At 46.8% G+C, this 16,530-nt stretch overlaps 1 protein-coding gene across 1 annotated transcript; it reads left to right on the plus strand.

Moving 5' to 3' along the window:
- The first annotated feature begins 4,205 nt into the window (after positions 1 to 4,205).
- LOC122172724 (olfactory receptor 6N1-like) lies at positions 4,206 to 5,186 on the plus strand. Its single transcript, XM_042845522.2, has one exon. The coding sequence runs from the start codon at positions 4,206 to 4,208 to the stop codon at positions 5,184 to 5,186; it is 981 nt and encodes a 326-aa protein (XP_042701456.2).
- Positions 5,187 to 16,530: the final 11,344 nt, after the last annotated feature.

Here is a 16,530-nt window from a genome sequence, read left to right on the forward strand (position 1 = left end):
TTGCATTTTATCTATGGCCACTTCTGCTCCAGAACTGGTGTATATAGTGTAAAATCAAACAAGTTATGCTAAGCAATTACCCAGACTCCACATCACTGGATTCTACACCAATGGAAAACCAATCTGCAAGACCCTGAATTCTGCTACCGCTCAGCAGAAGGGTGGGAATATGGTTAAATGAACAAACATTGGTAATTACTAATAACATCAAAGTTCCTTGGGAGAAATATTTTCACTGGGGAGTGTGTGAGAGAGATTCTTTCATCCAAATCTTTCATTTTCAAATTATGGATTAAATTTACTTTACATTAAGTTTCCTGTGTGTTTGTTAAACTGTGTGGCTTCAGCACCCAGTCAGGTAAGCCTGAGTCACGTTAGCCATTGTTACTCATGCAATTCTTCCATTGAAGGCTGTTGTCACTTGTCGGCTCTGTGTGTGTTCTCTCTGTGTGCTGCACCAGCTCTGTGCAAAAAGCTGGCCTAGCAGACTCTGATTGAACTGCCCAAGAAAACTACAGATTCGGTTCCATGATGGAGGCACTCAGCCAGGTTTATTGTCAACGAAGCATGGTCCTAGCATCCTATGCGTACTACAGGTATACTAACATATGTATGCCCATTAGAATGGACTCAGCTCAGTGAGCGGTGGGACTCTCCACTCCCCCTTCATCTGGATGAAGACACCCCCTCTCTGACCCCTATTTTATACACTGATACAAACAAGTTACCTGTTGACCCTCTGAAGTGGTTAGTTACCACTTTACTTTGTACCTGCTGGTTTGATCAGAACATCTCTATCCATCACCCTGTTATCCTGACCTTATCTTTAGGAGCCGTCAGTGTGTCCCTGTTATCTTTGGGGAGTGTGTTTACACCATACTTGGTATCGGGGTTTCTGGTACTACCCTTCCGGAATGAGTTTACATGCGTGTCCTGTGCCTAGCACTTCTTAGGAATGTTTCTGTTTTTGCAATACTGGCCCTGTTCTTGCCAGGTTCTGTGAACTTGCAAGTGGGCATGTTTTATAACAGGGCCTGACTTCTGTTCACAGCCTGACTTTTCCTACCTTTGTTTTATATCAGCTGGGCCTGACTACTTTAGTTCAGGCCTTAGGTCTCATACCAGGCCCCTTATACCAGGCCTCATTTCTCAGGCTCCCTTCTTCTACTACAAAGGCAATGGGACAACTGACATGAATACAGATTGCTGAGTAGAGTCAGTCCCTGCATGGCCATGCATGCCAGGGGCGCTACATTACATTTCAGCCATGCAGAGTAATGAGCTCATACAGCTGGTAGCAGAAAGGTGATTCTTCTGGGCGAGGGAGGTTGGTTGCATCAGACAGTTGTTTGTACTGTCTGCACAGAAAACATAGCGCTAACTCCCCAGGCTCAACCTCTTCAGAGATGGAATCAAGGGAGACGCAGCCTTCCATGGAGAAGGATACAAATATAAGGACTCTGCACTTCGTAAAAAGAGGGGGCGGACCATGCTCTAAGACAGATCGCAGCAGCTGCTCATCCATTCAGGTAGATGCAGGTGTCATTGCTGAGAAGAGCCAGTTTCTATCGAATGACGAGACCCATAAACCTCAGTGGTAGAAACAGAGTCCTAACTGCCAAACTCTGAGAAATAAGAGCTCATCGCTTGAAGCTTGAATCATCCTATGTTTACAGGTGAGCACCCTCTTCTTGACTGCATTTCTATACCACCTTCCAAGCAGGGGCATGAAAGTGCTTTGTGAATAATGTATGCAGTGTTATTGTAGCCGTGTTGGTCCCACGATATTAGAGAGACAAGGTGGGTGAGGTAATATCTTTTATTGGACAAACTTCTGCTGGTGAGAGAGACAAGCTTTCGAGCCACACAGAGCTCAACTCGAAAGCTTGTCTCTCTCACCAGCATAAGTTGGTCCAATAAAAGATAGTGAGATATCACTCACCTTGTCTCTGTGAATATTAGGAGTTTTAGCCTCACCTTCCCACAGCAGTGCCAGTCGGTGTTAATAGCACCATTTAACAATGGGGAAATTGAGATACATGTCTTGTGAAAGGTCCTCACCTGGGGATCTGGCCCATTGACTCCAGGTCAACTATGGCTGATTAATACCAGCTGGCGATCTGGCTCAGGGTAACTAGGGTGAAGCATGGAAGAGAATAATGGAAATCAAAACTAAGTTAAGCTGATAGAAAGGAACATTCAAGTGGCATGTGGGGTGGGTAAAGTTTAAGAATGAAATTAGGAGCATAAGAGGGAATTTGAAGAACAAATGGTCTTAGTTAAAAGTAAATGACAAAAACTGTTTCACTATATCTGAGTCAGGCAGGTTGCAAGAGAATCCATGGGTCCACTGAAACATCAGGGAATAAAGAAGATATAGACATTGCAGAAGGGCTAAGATTGAGATTTGCAAAACCACCTAGGAATTGGGTGTCATAATCTCCTATTAGAATTAATGTCCAGATCCCCTAGTTTGACAACTTCCTCTCAAATGATTTCTTGTATCGATCTTCACCAAAAAGTGTTACAAAGTTATCTATGCCAGGTCAACTTTTTTTCAGGTAACAGCCTATCAGAGACTGAAGTATAAAAAGTGTAGCTTGTTTATCTAATTGGAATTTTGGGTTTCTCTGTATCACTTTAGGAGAACGTAGTAATATAGGAACTGTCAGATTAGATCACACCCAAGGGCCATCCTGTCTACTATCGTTCTCTGAGAGCGGGCAGTACTAGATGTTTCAGAGGAAAATGTCAGAACACTGCAGTAGCAGTTCTGGGATAATCTCCCCCCACATGTGTCATGTTGGACTATAATAGTTAGAGATTGGCTTAACCCCCCAAACATGAGATTTAATATCCATTCCAAAACTGTTGTTGCCATTAATTATGATAACTCTGGATATTTATATCTGGATATTGATATCAATCTCTTCTGGAATCCAATTAAATCCTTCATATAAATGCCTTCCTGTAGCAGTGAGTGTGATGCTCCCAATGGGGATGCAACAGGGAGATTGTTGCAACTGTCAGCGCAGACTGTTACAAACCAGGGCACAAACCCCTCATTGGTTTTGAATTCTAAACTTAGATTTCGCCAACCAACTGCACTGAGTGCAAACTCCTCAGGAACTTTAACAGCCCTGACATTCACCGACAGTCCCCTTGGCTGCGCCGGTTTGTCCTGCCACCCAGGTGAGCGTATCTGTGGTACACGGCCCCTTACGCCAAGAATCACAGCAATATTCAGGTTACTCCTGACTTCCCCCAAGTCAATTGCGCTTTAGGTCTCACACCAAAGATGACGCTTGTAGCCAATGCTGTAGTGAACTATATGAAGATTTCTTAAATAGGAAAAGGAATGAGAGTTATTTACAAGACTAAAGCAAGAAAACAGACCCGTGAATGAGTCTCAGTCTGAGGTTTCAAAAGGTAATAAAGGCTTCTCTCTGATTGCAGCTGTGTATCTGTCAGTATCCCACTGAGACAGGGAGACCTTGGCAGGAGCTGGCACCTGGTCTGCCAGCATCACAGTGAGTGCCACACTTTAACTACACCCTGTGTGAACAAGTATTTCTTTTTGTAGATTTTAAGTTTCCCACCTTTTAATTTCATTGTATGTCCCCCTTGTTCTTGCAGTAAGGGGCAGGGAAAACAGAAGTTCCACATTCTGCCTTCTCCAGATCATTATTTATAATTTCCCCTTTTATCCCTCTCCTTTCTAAGGAAACAATCCTGATCTTTGGAATCTCTCTTCAGATTGTAGTTTTTCCTATCTCAATCATTCTTGCCACTCTTCTCTGAACACCTCACCCCTACCTGCCCCCCGACCTGAGAAGGCCTTTAGAGTGTAGTTAACATTGAGGTTCTTCAGTGGGACATGTTAGTCCTTATGGAACACAGGACTGAGTCCCTATGGGGTGGATCACAATGTAGCACAGATCACAGAGTAGCACTTTCCAGATTGTTTCTAGACTCTGAGTTCAGGGGCATCTTTCTTCACCAGTCCCGTTCTCGTTCCTGTATGATCAGCCCACAACCATTCAGGAGTGATGAGTCACTCCACAGGTAAGGGGCAAAACTAGGAAGATTTGCAACCCTCCTAACACCCATGGACAAAACAAGCTGTAGTTTAATACTGCTACATAATTAACACAGGGAATTCTCATCCAAAACAGAAAAGGGATTGCCATTCCTAGACTCAACCCATGGCAGACACAGACAGGAGAAATCAAACGGCCATCACAGAATTCATCCTCCTGGGATTTGGGGATCTCCCTGACCTGAAAATTCTTCTCTTCCTGATGTTCCTAGTGATCTACATCACAACCGTGGCCGGGAACATCCTCATCATTGCACTCGTTGTGGCTGATCAGCACCTTCACTCCCCCATGTACTTCTTCCTGGGGAACTTGTCCTGCTTGGAGACCTTCTACACCTCCACCATCCTACCCAGGATGCTGGCCAGTCTCCTGACTGGGGACAAAACCATCTCATTCAGTGGCTGCTTTAAGCAACTTTATTTCTTTGCTTCCCTGGCATGTACAGAGTGCTATCTCCTAGCAGCGATGTCTTATGATAGGTATTTAGCGATATGTAAACCTCTGCACTATTCAACTCTTATGAATAACAGGTTTTGCCTCCAGTTGGCTGCTGGATCATGGTTAAATGGTTGTTTGGCTACTGCCATCTTTATATTATTCATGTTACAGTTAAAATTCTGTGCCCTGAATGAAATTGACCATTTCTATTGTGAATCCATCCCACTGATAAAACTCTCCTGCAGTGACACACACCTGATCATATTGCTAGATTTCATTCTAGCCTGTGTATTCACTCTGCCTCCATTCCTACTAACCCTGACATCTTATGTGTGTGTCATCACCACCATCCTGAGAATTCCTTCCACCACCGGGAGACAGAAGGCATTTTCCACCTGCTCCTCTCACCTCATTGTGGTGACAATTTTCTATGGAACAATAATGATTGTGTACATGCTGCCGAAACATGATACACTGAGAGACCTGTACGAAGTGCTCTCTCTTTGCTACACTGTCCTGACTCCCCTGGCAAACCCCCTCATCTACAGCCTGAGAAACAGAGAGGTCAAGGAAGCCTTGTGGAAAGCAGTCAGCAAATGTGACTTTCACAAAAACATGCAGACACTCAGAGATAATAACTTAGCCTGAGGTTTTCAAAGCTGCCTGGGTGATTTAAGCAAAATTAAGTTGAAAAGTCCCATTGAAAACATCTCAGCACTAACGTGAAAAAGAATTGGAGATGATCTGTATAGAGTTACTAAGACAGTTTTTGTGGTCCCCCACTGTGTCCATGTAACACAACTTATAGGAAAGTGCCATTGTGGATAGCTCTGTCACTCTCTCATATTCAGCACTGATATAGGCAGTATGATGGTATTTTTCTCCATGGTGTTGGCAGTTCATCCTATGTGAGAAGGGTGCACAGTATCTGAAAATGCACAGATGAATGCTGACATTTTGTAAGGCACAAAATCCACTACCCATGAAAGTAAATCCCTGTGTATATCCCCTGTTCATTGTTTCTCTATGTTAGAAAATAAAGTCTTGTAATCAAATTCAGCCAGTCTAATACAAATAAAACACAATGGGTGTGCGACGAAGTGGGAATTTTTCATAATGTTTCATATGAATATGGTGTGTGCCTCAGTTTCCCCTATGTGGTGCATATTTAATTAGGTGGGGGAAAGTGCTGTTTACTCTTTCCAGATTCTCAGAGACACAGGTGTGACTGACATCTAGCTGCCTGGGATCTGGGTACCCATGCCCATGGAGACTCCCAGAAGACAATGGCCACTACAATTGCCCGGACATTTGGCGCCTAACAACAAAGGACCATGGATGGACCAACCTCCACAGGAATCCAGCTGGGTGTGACCAGCTGGAGGACGAAGGACTGGTGAGGGTCCAGGTGGAGTTCTTAAGTGTGGGCTGTTGGAGGCAGGGAGAAGCTTCTGGACTGGGACTACAGGGGGGTCAGAGGGTTCTGGGCTCTGGGACTGACCCAGATGGGCTATGCTGTAACTTTTCATTCTCTATGTTAACGAAGGACTTTCTACGCTGTGTTCCAGACATCTCATAAACCCTCCTGCTTTTACAAGGCTGGCTGAGAGTCACTCCCGAGTGAGGAAGGGGGGGTGCAGTGCTCCCTTTGGGTGTGCAAGTCTTCCCCACGTATCCAGTTCAGGTGGACTCACTGAGGGGAGCTCACGGTGAGAAGCAGGGGTGCCAAAGGCTCCGATGTTGGGTCCCCGGACTACCCTAGTGAGAGTGTGACCCTAAGTGGGCTGACACAGTGAAGGGCTCCTCCCAGGGACTGTTCCAGAGCCATTCAAGAGCACAAGACCCGTGGATCCATGACAGGTTATAGCAGAGTACCGTTGGCAAATGCATACCCAGTAGATGGTTGGCTGTTGAAGGCATCAGAAGCGCCTTGCAGTAAGTGACTGGCAGTGGAAAAACAAGGAAAGTTAAAGGAAAGAGCGAGGAAATGTCCTATAACCATCTCTCTAAGAAGAACATTGCAAACTTTTGTAGGGAGAGAGCGTTAAGCGTTGGGAAGCTCAGCAAGGCACGGCTGATTGCATGGCTGGAGAAGGACGACCAGCATGTTCCAGGCCCAATAGAGGCTGGGAGCAGCAGAGGCAGCAACCAGAGCAATCCAGGGCATTCACCAGACCTAGTTCTGCATCCAGCAGGGGGTCTTCATGACCTGGTTCCCCATCGGTAGATTTGAAGCGGTTGGAGTTGTAGCTGAGAGCAAAGGAGGTAGAGGACCAGGAGAATCAGCAAGAGGACCCACCAATGGGTAAGTGGGGAAAGGCCCTGGGATGCCCATTCCACAGGGAACCAAGGCCTGCTCTACACTGTGAGGTTAAGTCGAATTTAGTTAGGTTGATTTTATAATGAATGCATCTTCAAAACCAACCCCGTTCTGCCGACCTAAAGGGCTCTTAAAATCGACTGCTGTACTCCTCCCCGACGAGAGGAGTAGCACTAAAATCAACCCTCCTGGGTTGAATTTGGAATAGTGTAGATGCAGCGCTGTGCAATTTGATGGTATTGGCCTCCAGGAGGTATCCCAGAGTGCTCCAATGTCACCGCTCTGGACAGCACTTTGAACTCCGATGCACTAGCCAGTTACACAGGAAAAGCACCAGGAACTTTTGAATTTAATTTCCTGTTTGGTCAGCATGGCGAGCTCAGCAAAAAAGGTGACCATGCAATCCCAGAATCGCAAATGACCTCCAGCATGAAGCGAATGGGAGACACTAGATCTGATTGCTGTAAGGGGAGAAGCATCTGTGCAGGCAGAACTCCGATCCAGCAGAAGAAATGCTGATATATATGCCCAAATCACACAGGGCATGGTGGAAAGAGGCTATACCAGGGATGCACATCAGTGCCGCGTGAAAATTAAAGAGCTCAGGCAAGCCTACCAAAAGAAAAAGGAGGCAAATGGTCACTCTGGGTCAGAGCCCCGGACATGCCGCTTCTATGATCAGCCCCATGCCATTCTAGGGGGGGATCCTACCAGTACCCCAACTCTCTCTGTGGACACCTGCAAGGTGGCAGCCTCACACAACATGGATGAGGATATTGTGGATGAGGAAGAGGAGGAGAATGCGCAGCAGGCAAGCAGAGAATCCGTTCTGCCCGGCAGCCAGGACCTTTTCCTTAGCCTGGAGCCAATACACTCCCAGGGCCTATTGTTCCCGACCCTGAAGGCGGAGAAGGCACCTCTGGTGAGTGCACATTTGTAACGACACTACAGGGGTTAAAAGCAATTCTGTTTAATGTTTGATTTGCCCTGAGCAATTGGGATGCATTCGCGGCCAGTACATATAGCTAATGGAAAAGTCTGTTAACGTGTCTGGGGATGGAGCGGGAATCCTCCAGGGACATCTCCATGAAGCTCTCCTGGAGGTACTCTGAAAGCCTTTGAAGAGGGTTTCTGGGGAGGGCTGCCTTATTTCGTCCTCCACGGTAGGACACTTTACCACGCCAAGCCAGTAGCAAGTAGTCTACAATCATTAAAGCACAAAGCATGGCAATGGGTGGTCCTGGGTTTTGGTCACATTCATGCAACATTCGGTCTTTATCTTTCTGTGTCAACCTCAGGAGAGTGATATCATTCATGGTTGAAATGGGAGAAGTTTTGTAAGGGACCAGTAATCCCATCTGTTTGGTGAGCCCCAATACATTAGACCCCAGGCATGCTGGGCTGTTTCCGCTTGGCTAAAAGGGATCAACCGAGAGAATAGCCACGGGGGGAGGGAGAGGAAGGGGTGTGCTGCACATCCACCCCAAAAACGCAGTCCCTCCTTTTAAACAGTAACTGCAGCCCCTCCTTTTAAACAGCAAACCCAACCGGCATTGGTTGCTATGGGAAAGGAGGGTGCTGCAGTTTGAAACCATTCCCATATGTTATGAACACCGAAGAAACCAACCCCACATACCCTTTGGCTTACCATGGCTGCCTCCAAAACCAATTCTGTTGCCCAGCTGTGTGTGATGTGTCACCATACCGGCAGACGCTCAATATAAAAGGCAAAATGCAACCTTGTACCTAAAGCACATGCTGTCTGCGGTGAATTGCTTGATTCACTGTGAAAGAGTCTCCCTTTTGTTCTTGGAAATGTATCTTCTTAAAAGTCTACTCTCCCTTTCCCCCCCTCCCCTGCAACTCCATCCCTGAGGTTATCGCAGATTAGAAGGCGAAAAAAATGCACTCGCAATGACATGTTTTCAGAGTTCATGCAGTCCTCTCACACTGATAGGGCACAGCTGAATTCATGGAGGCATTCGGTGGCAGAGGCCAGGAAAGCATATAGTGAGCGTGATCAGAACACGCAGGAGGAGATGCTGAGGCTAATGGGGGAGTAAACGGACATGCTGAGGCGTCTGATGTAGCTTCAAGAAAGGCAACTAGAGTACAGATCCCCGCTCCATCCACTGTGTAACTGCCGGCCCTCCTTGCCAAGTTCCATATCCTCCTCACCCAGATGCCCAAGAACATGTGGGGGGAGAAGGCTCCGGGCACCCTGCCACTAGGGTGACCAGTTGTCCTGATTTTTTTTAGGGACAGTCCTGATTTTGGGGTCTTTTTTCTTATATAGGCTACGATTACCACCCCCACCCCTATCCCAATTTTTCTCAGTTGCTGTCTGGTCACCCTACCTGCCACTTGACTCCAGGGGATGGCACAAGCAACAGAAGGCTGTCATTCAAACAGCTTTGATTTGTAGTGTGGCTACAATAAGCGATGTGGCCTTGTCCTTCCCTCCTTCGCCACCCCACCCCATTATCAAACCCTTTGTACACCCAGGCTTCCTTTTACTAGTCAGCATTGTCAGTGATCTCATTTTTTTAATAAATAAAGAATGAATGGATTCAGAACAATAGGGTCTTTATTTCCTGTGCCAGCTGTGGTCCAAGGGCAGGAGGGGGATTGGTTTTCAGGGAAATACATTCACCAAAGGGGGGGGGGTTTCCATCAAGGGCAAACACACATAACTGTCACACCGGTCAGTCATGAAACTGTTTTTCAAAGCCTCTCTGATGTGCAGCTCATCTTGGTGTGCTCTTCTAATTGCCCTGGTGTCTGGCTGTTCAAAATTGGCCACCAGACAATCTTCCTCAGCCTCCCACCCCACCATAAATGTCTCCCCCTTACTCTCACAGATATTATGGAGCACACAGCAAGCAACAATAACAGTGAGAATATTGCTTTCGCTGAGGTCTAACCTACTCAGCAAACTGTGCCAGCGCCCTTGTAAATGCCCAAAGGCACATTCTACCACCATTCTGCACTTGCTCAGGCTAAAGTTCAACTGTCCAGGCTGCCTGCGTAGGACTTCATGAGCCATGGGAGCAAGGGGTAGGCTGGGTCCCCAAGGATAACTATTGGTATTTCAACATCCAAAATGGTAATTTTATGGTCTGGGAAGAAAGTCCCTTCTTGAAGCATTCCGAACAGCCCGGAGTTCCAAAAGATGCGAGCATCATGCACCTTTCCAGACCATCCCATGTTGATGTCAGTGAAATGGCCCTTGTGATCCACCAGTGCTAGCAACACCATTGAGAAATATCCCATGCGGTTTATGTACTCTTTGGCAAGGTGGTCCGGTGCCAAGATAGGGATATGCATTCCGTCTATAGCCCCACCACAGTTAGGGAACCCCATTGCAGCAAAGCCATCCACTATGTCCTGCACATTTCCCAGAATCACTACCCTTCTTAGCAGAAGGGTATTGATTGTCCTGGCTACTTGGATCACAGCAGCCCCCACGGTAGATTTGCCCACTCGGAATTGATTCCCAACTCACCAGTAGCAGTCAGGCATTGCAAGCTTCCACAGGGTTATTGCCACTCACTTCTCAACTGTCAGGGGAGGTCTCATCTTGGTATTCCTACACTTCAGGGTGCAGGAAAGCAACTCACACAGTTCCATGAAAGTAGCCTTACACATGCGAAAGTTTCGCAGACACTGGGAATCATCCCATACCTGCAACACTATGCGGTCCCACCAGTCTGTGCTTGTTTGCCGGGTGCAGAATCGGTGTTCCACTGTATCAACATGCCCCAATGCTGCCATGATATTCCAGTTGCCACATACCGTGCTTTCAGGAATGTCTGTGTCCATGTCCTCCTCACAATCTTCCTATCTAGGCTCTGCACATACTGCAGGATAATGCATGAGGTGTTAGCAATGCTCACAAAAGCAGTGTGCATCTGAGCGGGCTCCATGCTTGCCGTACTATGGAGTCTTCATGGATAACCCAGGAAAAAAGGCGCAGAATGATTGTTTGCCGTTGCTTTCAATGAGGGAGGGAGGGGAGACTGACAACATGTACCTAAAGCCACCCGTGACAATGTTTTTGCCCTATCAGGCACTGGGAGCTTAACCCAGAATTCCAATGGGCAGCAGGGACTGTGGGATAGCTACCCACAGTGCACCACTCTGTGAGTCAATGCTAGCCACGGTATTAAGGATGCACTCCAACGACCTAATGTGCTTACTGGGGACATGCACGATCAACTGTATAAAATTGGTTACTAAAGATCGAATTCTATAAAATCGACCTAATTTCATAGTGTAGACATGCCCCTAGATTCCAAATTGTTGCCCCAGTTTAAGTGTAAAGCAGCCTTGTGGCATTTGCCCATCAGAGAGCAACCTTTTCACAAGGTGGCTGTGGGTCCCCTCAGCAAGGAGACCCAGTCAGGGAAGAAATACATACTGGTGGTGGTAGATTTCACTACCCGCTACCCAAAGGTGTGTATCTGTCCTCCAGCAAGGCAGACACTGTGGCAGATACACTGCTGACCATTTTCAGCAGGGTGGGGTTCCCCAGAGAGGTCCTTACAGACCAGGGATCCAATTTCATGCCAGCCCTGCTCTGGTGCTTGTGGGAGAAATGTGGGGTTCAGCACACCAGGGCCTCTGTATATCACCCTCAGTCCAACGGGCTGGTGGAATGGTTTAATGGGACCCTGAAGAAGATGCTGAGGACTTTTATGGACCAACATGCCCAGGACTGGGACAAGTATTTACCCCACCTGCTGTTCACATATAGAGAAATGCCTCAGAAATCCACAGGGTATTCCCCTTTCGAGTTGCTGTATGGGAGGAGAATGAGGGGACCCTGGGACTTGAGGGACGAATGGGAGGGGAAGGACTCTTCTGATGGGGACTGGGTGGTGGAATATGTGCTGTCTTTTCGGGAAAGACTCACTGAGCTCATGGCTTTGGCCAAGGAGAACCTAGCCTGGGCCCAAGGGAAACAGGAGGTTGGGTGCGACCGCTCACTGCATGCCTGCTTCTATGATACTCGGGACCAGGGGATGGTTCTCATCTCCGTGCAGAAGAATAAGAATAAGAATCTCCAGGCTGCCTGGGATGGGCCCTTTGAGGTCATCAAGCAGCGGAATGTGGTGAACTATGTGGTGGAGCTGCCCAACCGAGCTCACAGCCACCAAGGGTACCATGGCGACATGATGGAGCTGTACTTTGATAGGGAGAGGTTGGGTGCTGGCCATATATGGGCAGGGGTAGGAGAAGCGGGGAGATCACCTGGTGGATCTCTTCCCTGAGACAGGAGCCGGGCTTCCATTGGAATCAATTCCCCTCTCTGACCAGCTAAGCCCTGCCCAGCAGGCACAGATCAGAGTGGTGCTGCGTTCTCACCAGCTGCTGTTCCCCAGCAGGCCCGGGTTCACTAACATGGATGTCCACTGGGTGGAGACAGAAGGCAACCCTCCCATCCGGTGTTCCCCATTCAGAGTCACTGGGAAAACAGTCCAGGAACTGAGAGAGAGAAATCAGAGACATGCTGGCCATAGGGGCGATCCAACCATCCACCAGCCCATGGGCCTCACCTGTGGTGCTGGTGCCCACGAAGGATGGATCATTCAGATTCTGTGTAAACTGTTGGAAGCGTCATACCATCACCGTGTCCGATGCCTACCCCATGCCTAGGCCTGACGAGATCCTGGACAAGTTAGAGGGGGATGTTACCTCCATACTGTGGATCTCACCAAGGGCTATTGGCAGGTGCCTTTGGACCCAAACACCAGGCTGAAATCTGCCTTCACCACCCCAATAGGGCTCTTTGAGTTCCTGGTCCTACCTTTCAGCTTCAAGGCTGCCACATTCCATACTACCTGGTGGATCAATTGCTGAGGGGATGGAGAACTTTGCCCTGTTGTTCATTGATGACATCTGTGTCTTTAGCCAGATCTCAGAGGAACATGTCCCAGGTGAAGAGGGTGCTGGGTCACCTCAAGGAGGCAGGACTGACTGTAAAGGTTGAAAAGTGTAAAGGGGGAAGGCTGAGGTGTCGTACCTGGGCCACAAGGTGGGGAGCGGCCACATAAGGCCAGAGCCCACCAAGGTGGAGGCGATCAGGGATTGGCCCATTCCCCAAATCAAGGAACAGGCACCGGCCATTATTGGGATGGCGGGGCACTACCGGAGGTTTGTACCCCATTTTAGCACCTTGGCAGCCCCCATCACTGAACGATGTAGGAATGGCAAGCCGGACAATGTGGTCTGGACAGAGCACTGTCCCTGCCCTGAAGGAGGCGCTAAGCCAGGGCCTGGTTTTGGTAATTCCTTCCTGGTGTTCCCAGATGCCTCAGACATAGGGCTGTGCAGTGCTGATGCTCAGGGGCAGAGATACCCAATTGTATAACTGAGGAAGAAACGGCTTCCCTGGGAGCAGAACTAGGCCATCATAGAGAATGAAAGCCTGGCCAAGGTGTGGGCTCTTAAAAAGTTGCAGCCATATCTATTTGGGGGGTGCTTTACTGTTTATATTGACCACTCTCCCCTGACATGGCTGCATCAAATGAAAGGGGCTAATGCCAAGTTTCTGAGATGGAGTCTGATCCTCCAGGATAATGATATGAAAGTGTTTCATCTTAATGCGAGTGCAAATCTTATGGCAGATGCTTTCTCACAGAAAGGTGTACCTGAATTTCCCCAGGTCACTGGCTGAAGTGACCCCGCTCGGTTCAGTCTTAAAGGGGGAAGAGATGTGATGAAGTGGGCATTTTTCATAATGTTTTGTATGAATATTTTGTGTGCCTCAGTTTCCCCTATGTGTTGAATATTTAACTAGGTGGGGGGTATGACCTGGAACTGTGGGACCACTGTGCTCCCTGAACTGACTAGCCTGGGGTGTCTCTCACAATGCTGTGCTTGTGACAAGCAGCAAACCCCTCCAGGTGCTATCACTCAATCCATCAGCATGTGAAGCCCCATGCTCACGTAGCTTGTCTGAGTGCTCCCAGAGTCACTCATGAAATCTCACAGAGAAAGGCACAAACCAGATCCCCCCCAGCTTCCAGTCTTGTACCTCAGGAATATACTGTCCTGCACTGTTCAAGATCCTTTCTTGTACAATTCAAATTTATTATTTGATTCACCACTTACTTCACGGGAAAGTGGACATGCACAGCCCTTGTTACCTGAGCAGATTTACCAAACACTTCAAACAAACTCATTGGTAAGAATAAACATAAAAGTAAGTTTATTGACCACAAAAGATAGATTTTAAGAGGTTATAAGTGATAAGCAAAAAGTTCAGAAAAGTTACCAAAAGAAAATAAAAGACAAGCACGCAATCTAGATCATGGGTGGCCAACCTGAGCTTGAGAAGGAGACAGAATTTACCAATGTACATTGCCAAAGAGCCACAGTAATACGTCAGCAGCCCCCCATCAGCTCTCTCCCCGAAGCTGTATAACGCTGTATAAGTGGTGAGGAAAGGACCCTGAAGAGATAAGGACCACATAAATCAATGAACTGTGGACAGTAGCAGATGTTGTGGAGTGAGAAGTAGGCAGTTTTCTAAATAATGGCCAGCAGGTGACATGAGTCAAGAACTGGAAAGAGGCAGCTATGATAGCAAGAAGAATCCAATAGAGGACAGCAAAGAAACAGGCTGGGAAATCAACACTACACGGCAACAGAGGAGTGGAACTGAGAGGGGGTGTCAGAAATACTGAGTAGTGACCAAAAGATTTTAGTAGCCAATACAATAATAGGAAAGCTATACTAGAAAAAGGGCCACTAGGTGGCAGAATATATTGAATATTAATAATGGGGTAGGGCAAGTACATTATAACAGACCATCATCTTGACAGGTATCTCCCTAGAGTGAAAGCTGGTATTTATTCATGATCTCAAATATTTTCCACATTGAATCATTAGACTTAATAAAAGATACAATTATACAAGTCATGCTGTACAAGTCCCACTGGACATTGTTAGCTACAAAGCTTTGGAGTCACAGAATGAACCAAGTGGAAGAAAGGTTGAAGTGGGACCGTACCAAAAACCGTGAAGACCGAATACAAATATGAGGCAGCATTTACACTTTTTAAATCGAAGGGGAAGCTCATTGTCCAAAGGTAGATCAAATGCACCTGTTCATCCCTTCAGGTAACTGCAGGTCTCTTCACTGAGAAAACCCTGTTTTTGAAGAAAGAGGAGAGACAAGAACTTCAGCTGACGAACCTGAATCCTGGTGGCCAAACCCTAAGAAATAAGAGCTCATCTCTTCAAGCTTCGGCTGTGCTGTGGTTACAGGTGAGCACCATCTGCCTGACTGCATTTCTATACCACCATCAAACAGGGCCATCAATGTGCTTTGTGAATATTAGAGGGACAAGGTAGGTGAGGTAATATCTTATATTGCACTAACTCCTGTTGGTGAATGACAGAAGCTTTTGAAAAAAAGGACAGGAGTACTTGTAGCACATTAGAGACTAACAAATGTATTTGAGCATAAACTTTCGTGGGCTACAGCCCACTTAATCAGAATGGAACATACAGTAAGAAGATATATATATACATAGAGAGAATATGAAAAGGTGGAAATTGCCATACCAACTCTAAGAGGCTAATTAATTAAGATGAGCTATTATCAGCAGGAGAAAAAAAAACTTTTGTAGTGATAATCAAGATGGGCCATTTCAGACAGTTGACAAGAAGGTGTGAGGATACTTAGCATGGGGAAATAGATTCAATTTATGTAATGACCCAGACACTCCCAGTCTGTATTCAAGCCCAAGTTAATGGTATCTAGTTTGCAAATTAATTCCATTTCAGCAGTTTCTCGATGGAGTCTGTTTTTGAAGCTTTTCTATTGCAAAATTGCCACCTTTAAGTCTGTTACTGAGTGACCAGAGAGGCTGAAGTATTCTCCTACTGGTTTTTGAATGTTATGATTCCTGATGTGAGATTTGTGTACATTTATTCTTTTGTGTAGAGACTGTCTGGGTTGGTCAATGTACATGGCAAGGAGCATTGCTGGCACATGATGGCATATATCACATTGGTAGATGTGCAGGTGAACGAGCCCCTGATGGCGTGGCTGATGTGATTAGGTCCTATGATGGTGTCACTTGAATAGATATGTGGAAAGACGATCCCTCACTTTCACAGATCTTGGGAGACTGGCCAGTCCTTGCTTACAGACAGCCCCCCAACCTGAAGCAAATACTCACAAGCAGCCACATACCACACAACAAGAACACTAACCCAGGTATGATGGGTTAGATCACAGAAACCCCCTGGGAGCTGCCACTTGATGTGCCAAGACTACTTCTGCCCCCGCTTTCCTGCCCTGTCTGCTTAAAACCAAGCAGGCCACTGAAGTCCTAAGCTGACTCGCTATCCTGCTGCAAATCCAGACCCAGGTCTGAACCACGTTCCCTAACAGCTGTAGGCTTGACTGAAAGCAGCTTACAGAAGTGTTCTTATCTTTAACACTCAGATGCCCAACTCATAATGAAGTCTAAGCCCAAATAAATCTGTTTTACCCTGTATAAAGCTTATAAAACTCATAAATTCTTTGCCCTCTGTAACACCAATAGAGAGACATGCACAACTGTTTGCCCCTCAGGTATTAATACATACTCTGGGTTAATTAATGAGTAAAATGTGATTTTATTAAATACAGAAAGTAGGATTTAAGTGGTTCCA

This window comes from Chrysemys picta, chromosome 12 (genome assembly GCF_011386835.1).
Source record: "Chrysemys picta bellii isolate R12L10 chromosome 12, ASM1138683v2, whole genome shotgun sequence".
Classification (NCBI taxonomy): domain Eukaryota; kingdom Metazoa; phylum Chordata; order Testudines; family Emydidae; genus Chrysemys; species Chrysemys picta.

Excerpts from the sequence above, each read along its gene's own strand:
- LOC122172724 (XM_042845522.2), top strand. The coding sequence starts at position 4,206 with ATGGCAGACACAGACAGGAGAAATCAAACGGCCATCACAGAATTCATC.